The sequence below is a fragment of the Carya illinoinensis genome, chromosome 10 (genome assembly GCF_018687715.1).
Source record: "Carya illinoinensis cultivar Pawnee chromosome 10, C.illinoinensisPawnee_v1, whole genome shotgun sequence".
NCBI lineage: Eukaryota > Viridiplantae > Streptophyta > Magnoliopsida > Fagales > Juglandaceae > Carya > Carya illinoinensis.
Window position 1 is genome coordinate 16,992,144 of NC_056761.1, and position 6,609 is coordinate 16,998,752.

At 34.2% G+C, this 6,609-nt stretch overlaps 1 protein-coding gene across 1 annotated transcript; it reads right to left on the minus strand.

The window, feature by feature from the left end:
- Positions 1 to 3,044: 3,044 nt before the first annotated feature.
- LOC122280051 lies at positions 3,045 to 5,962 on the minus strand. Its single transcript, XM_043091002.1, has 2 exons — positions 5,603 to 5,962; positions 3,045 to 3,708 (listed from the first exon to the last, which is right to left on the minus strand). The coding sequence occupies exons 1-2, from the start codon at positions 5,841 to 5,843 to the stop codon at positions 3,569 to 3,571; spliced, it is 381 nt and encodes a 126-aa protein (XP_042946936.1). The 5' UTR covers positions 5,844 to 5,962; the 3' UTR covers positions 3,045 to 3,568.
- Positions 5,963 to 6,609: the final 647 nt, after the last annotated feature.

Below are 6,609 nucleotides of genomic sequence, written 5' to 3' on the forward strand. Positions count from 1 at the left end.
TAAATATTTTTTAAAAATAAAAAATATACCAATATATTAAAAATTATTTCTTTGATTAATAAATATAAAATTTTTTAAAAAATATTTAAATATATGAACAGTCAAAATAAGAGGATAAACTCATGCAGCATACTAGTATTTTCCCTAAAAAAATGTGAGAAATAAACGAATAAAATAGATCCTATTTATTATATTTTATTTGTAAACTTATCATCTAATATCACATCATAAAATAATAAAAAAATAAATTATGAATATATTTTTTTTAATAACTAGTAACCATTAATCGTATCTAAAAAACTATCGCAAATAATAATAATAATAATAATAATAATAATAATAATAATAATAATAAATGCTGTAAAAATTACTCCATATGTATTATATTCACTTATGGACTGAGATCTTACTCACATAAATTGTTATTCATAGATCTGGATGTTATCTCGAGTCAAAGCAATACGACAACTCCAAGATACGAATACCACATATTCGGGCTTTCTTGGGACGTTGTTTAATTAACTATGATAGCATGCGCATGATATTTTTGGATATTTTTAACATTTACCAGTTTGGAAGTTTGAACTTTCTGTCAACGTCGTAGGGACACAAGAGCATGAGAAATGCATCATCTACAAAAATATTTTACTAAAATAAATTTATTAAATTACGTTATTTAATAAAATAATATTATCTACAGTTATAAAATATGTAATAAGCATAAAATCATTTTTAAAAAAAGTAAAATTTATTATTAAAAAATTAATTTCTTTTCATATAAGTCTCGTATTTATTTATTTATTTTTAAATAATTATACGACATTATTATACTCATAACTACAAGTATTATTTTTCTATTTAATATAATACATTAGATTATAAATTTTTTTTAAATAAATCTAATGTATAACATTAAACCACATCAATTGATAAACATCATTTAATAAGATTTTTTGTAGATCTAAAACTTATGGAATATTTATTCCAAAAAGGCTATGACATGTCTTGCCGCAAGGTGAAAGTTGACCCTGAAAGGCAAGTTGAGAGTTTGGAGGGGCAATTGATTATACACTTCTACAATAATTTTATTATATTTTATAATTGCTTGCTTTTAATGCATATTGACATAAGTATGGTAGTGGTGAGATGATTGCTCTCTCTCTCTCTCTCTCTCTCTCTCTCTATATATATATATATATATCGATAATATCAAGTCAACTGCACATTTTCTAGGAGTATGGTAGTGATATATCGATAATATCACTGCTGCAGATGAAAAGGGAGGCATATATGTAGGGATCAATAGACCATTTTGTTCAATGGCACCTCATTTGATAATCATACATCAATATTTAGTTTCTTTGTTCATTTTCAAAGTCTTTTTCATTTAAAAATTCAAAAACTTGTAAAAGAAATGAACAAAAGTTACTTTAGTTGACAGTTAATATTAAATGTGGTTATTAAATGGAGTGCTGATAAGTATCCTTACTATCACCACAAAATCAGACTCATACATATAGTCATTCCTGGACCAAAGGCTGAAGGAGCTTTCTGTTGCTTTGAAGATAAGCAACAAAATCTTAGATGACTAAAAGATTCTGGCAACAATGGAGATGTATATATTGTATCTTCTTTGATTGCTTTGATTAGGCTTCATGTCTTCCTTCACTTGTACACAAAAAAAGAGAGAAGATTTGGATATTTGAGTCTTCCCTTTAGAGCAAAGGCAGCTGCTACAAACAAAAAATAGCCAAGCAAGCCATGACCAATGTAGCAATTCTCACTAAGCTAAAGCAGTGCAGTTTTGAGTAAAAATGATGGAGAATCTGAAATGCCAGAAATCTTTATTTGCATGAGAACAGATAATTTTTGTCGAGAAAGCAGAGATGAAGGAAAACCTACTTATGGCTCATTGATCGCATGAAAATATGGTTTCATTAATTATTAAGTGCTGCGGCGGAAAACAGAGTTGAACAAGATTTGAGGGTAGACATGGGATCATTGATGCATCTTATAATGTATTCATTCAGTTTTATCTTTCAAAATGGAACAAAACCTGCTCGAGCTTCATTCTCCATCCAAAGTAGTAGAAACAAGATTTATATATGATCAAACTATGGAAAGTAAAGCCAAAATTACGTTGATTTGCTTCGAACATGGATTACGCAATATATTACCTTTTTGCAGTACATTCCCATTTCAGAATCTCAGGAAAAAATGGTTAATTGTAAAATAATACTTAAGTTTTCATGTTTTAACAGATGGATCGTTCTACACCCACTGAGGATGTAGTATGATAAATTCTCCCGAGAAGGCCATTTGCCTCCCTTTTTTTATCATATATTTTTTATATTCTTAAACATTTTTTTAAAAAATTTCACAACATTATTAAAAAATAATTTCTTAATCACTAAATAAAAAGAAAAAAATATCGAGAAAATATCTCAGGACGACCTCTTAGTGGACCAAGCATTTTCCTTCAACAGATTGAGGCTTTTAAGTTTCCGCTTCTGCATAATTGATAACTGACTTAAAAATACTGGCAACTAGATATTTCCTTGCATCTCCCGTTAGTTTTCTACTGGGAGGTGCTATCTTCCTTAGTTTTCTAATTAGAAAATGACGGAAGTAGCCAATTGCAAGATTTTTAAAATTGTGTTAATTTTGCGTAAGGCTCGAATTGTTTAAGCAGGAAACTTGGACACTAAATTTTACAATTAACTGCCGTAACCAAGACAAAAATTATGACAGTGTTGATAGGTACTTATAAATTACTAATAGCACCACTAACGTAACACGCGCAACACTTCACTACTGATGTGGTAAGCATGAACTAAATATAATTTTTTTAAATAAAAAAAATAAAATTATAACCTCCAATACATGCCTGCCACATCAATTGTGTACGTCGATGTTTGAGTAGCATTCCAATTATTAGCATTACTCTAAAGATTTGTGTATTCACAATCACCAGCGGCTAGTTTATTATCAAGTTTTAGCACCAAGAATGCACTTCATAATCGAAGTGAAACATGCGTACATGAAGACAAATGACGAGCCATCCACATCGCATCAATTATCAAGAGAAGCATAACAACCACGACATTCGAGGTCACGACAGATCTTGCCATTACAAAAGTTAAACAAACCCAAGCAATAATTATTAGGTCTAGTTATCAAAGATGTCTATAAATCCTGGCAAGTACTGAATTACCTCTTGGGGTGCTCCATAACAATGTGTTTTAGTTGTAAGTTTGACCTCGTTCATATATGGCACAGGAGACTGCATTTATACTATTTTGTATCTGCTCCAGACACTGCAGGGTTAACAATCTCGGTTGACTGTAGCCATGTAGGTAGAGATGTCCTTGCAACCCAAATCAAAATTACACGGCGCGATGATGACACCTAAAAGTCTCTATAAGTGCATGGCAAAGAGTCATCCATGCACATTAATAAGTTCTGAAAAAAGGAAAGGACACTTACAATTCATATCAATTAACAACTTTCTTAACTTAATACCTAGGAAACTTAAAAACATAATACAGAACACACGTCTGCTATGGAATCAAATGTGACGCTTCCTCCGGAGGCCCTTACCGCGGCGCTTGCCTTTACCCACCTTGAACTTTCTTTTGGACTTCTTCCCTATTCCACCAACAGGCTTTAAGGAACCTATGCTTTGATTCCCATCAGCCATCTCCACATCTGACAAATGATAATAAAAACACCCAGATCATCAAACTTGAAAGTGCTGAGAGCCATTTTTTCAACCTTCAAATAGTCACCCTTCGTCAAATAGCAGATGGAGCAAAATCAGGCACTATTCTAATACTAATATTCCAGTTTTACTAGATTCTACACAAAAAATCATTTTCATGTAAAACGCAAAGAATCACCAACAAGTTAGCTTCTGATAATTCCATGGAATGACCAAAGTCAACAAAAAGTGATAACAGGTATACTTTTTTTTTATCGGTAAATGAAATACAAAATAACAGGTATATTGTGTCCTATTTTATGAACAGGATGAAATTCTTACGTCACTTTTGTTCTTAAGAAGGAATAGTAAGAGGGCAGAAACTAAAATTGCACAAATAGTTGCTAAGCATGTTGCTAAGAAAAATAAGCTTCAGTTTATCCCCTTAACATGTATTTTTCAGTTGTACATAAAGAGCTTTGTATTTTACGCAGAGCTGTTGCTTTTGTATTTCTTTTGCCGTGTGACATATGCTGAAGTACCAGGAGTAACAGTGAAGCATTTTAAATGAAAATAAAATGAACCCAAAAACATTTTTGAGGACAGAACATAGATCGAGTAAAAAGCCCTACATCATAAGCCAAATTTAATTTTTTAATAAGCAATAACATAGATAAACAACCTACAATCCTTTCTTCGATCAATAGTAGAGATAAATAACCTATAATCCTATCACTCAGGTTGAAAAATACTAGAGCAGCAGATCGGCCACGGCGTTCCCCACGCACCTCTCTCCCTTTCCTGCTCCCTGTCCCTCCCTACCTCTCAATATGTATATACAAACTACAGAAAGACCATGGGCCTTGGTGAGTAATGAGTTCTACATCATAAGCCAGTTTTTTTATTAGTAATAGTAGAGAAATAGAAAGGCGTAGGTGTGATACCCCATATGATAAGAGGATAAAGTTGTTGGCGTACACGATCCCACATTGCTTGGGAATGAGGTTCTCACTCTTTATAATATTCCAATGGGGTTCCAATTGTATTATTGACTATTCTTTTTGGAGCATAGGCCATGTGACTTGGGCCTTCCATTGAAGCATTACAAATGATATCAAAGCTTATCCCCACTAGAAATATGGGACATGAGCCATGCCACCTACAACGGATGAGCCCAATGAGGAAGTCAGGAATTTAAAAGAAGACATTGTGATACCCCATATGATAAGAGTATAAGGTAAGTGGTGTATGAGATCTCACATTGATTGGAAAGGAAAATTTTTTTGTTCTTTAAATATTCCAATGGAGCTCCAATTGTATCATTTGCTAGTCCTTTTGGAATATAGGTCATGTGGTTTGGAGATTTCCTTGGGGTGTTACAAATGACTACCAGTTACTTAGATCCTATTCGAAACTTGTGGTCGGTACTTTGTTAATCCAGAAAATTTAGAGCAGCAAAGCGGCCATGGCGGCCCCTCTAATGTGAGCCTATAGCACAATCATGCGCCCACGAATTTGTGATAGAAATCCTCCCTCCACCCTCCCTCGATACACACACACGCATATACAATATAAACTACAGAAAGGACAATGAGTAAAGCAATTGGGTATAAATACATACAATCGGCTACGATTTCCGGGCCTGAATAATGAAATACTGATTAAAACCCATCTCTTCTAATTTAAACCAACAATAATTCGTTAAAAAGCGCCAAAGGCACATCCAGTACGTGGATAGGACGTATACTAGAGAATCACATAGCTAGATTCAAGAAAAAAACCAACAACGCGTAATCCAATTAGTGATGAGTTCTGCAAATATAGCTAATGGTTATGGCGCATACAACGTTGAGTCGAAATATGTACTAGCGAGTGAGATATGAGAAAGAGAGAGAGGCTTACCCATCGCATTAACTGAGAAGATTGAAGCCGTAGAGCTAATGTCAGTCTTATTGGTGGTGGTGGTTAGGTCCATAGCAGCGGTGGAATTTGGGGAGGGACGCACGGGTAGCTTAGGGGCGGCGAGGGCAGCCTCTTGAGCAGCGAGCTTAGCGGCGTCTTTGTTGTCGTAGAAGGGCTCCACAATCTCTCTCCGAATTGCCCGAAGCCTCTTTTCTCTCTTGCACCTCATCGATTTCGCCATCTCTTCTCCTCTTCTTCTAACAAACAGCCTTCGCTTTTCTTTCTCTGCGGGGGGCGTTAGGGTTTTGAAGAAAGGTTTTAATTCATTCTCCTCTCTGCGTTTATATACCTTTGAGAGCGTGTCTAATTAGGGTCCGTTTGGCTGCTCTAGAGTTTGTCCTCTCTGATTCAGGAAGATACGGAAATTCCTGCTCCACTTTATTTATTTATTTTTTAAAATGAAAAAGATGTTTTGGATCAATCAAAATAAAGAGAGAGTTTCAAGATTGAGAGAGAGCGAGAGAGGAGATTCTCTTATTGATCTGTTATTAAACTTATATATTTTTTAAAGAATTCAACGATATATATAGGCGTACAAAGGGGACTATGCTAGCTCACTATGCTAGCACTATGCACTATGCATTTGACGACTAGATAAATATGGTCATACAATTCAAGATAGTTTATAACACTTCCCCTTTGGATGACCATATTTAAAGAATATGCCTCGTTAAAACCTTGCCAAGGAAAAACCCTGTGGGAAAAAAACCAATGGCGAAGGAAAAAGAGTACAGTATTCATATGTATCGCCGAGTGCTTTAGGATTGCCTCATTAAAACCTTGCAAAGGAAAACCCAGTGGGATAAAACCTTAGCGAAGGAAAAAGAGTACAATCAGCACAAGTTTTCAAGACATTACTTCCCCTGAAAAGTGCATGATAATAGGTCTTCAAACCTCCGCATTCAAATGTTCTGCATAATCTTCTTAAATGTTGCAGTTGGTAATGC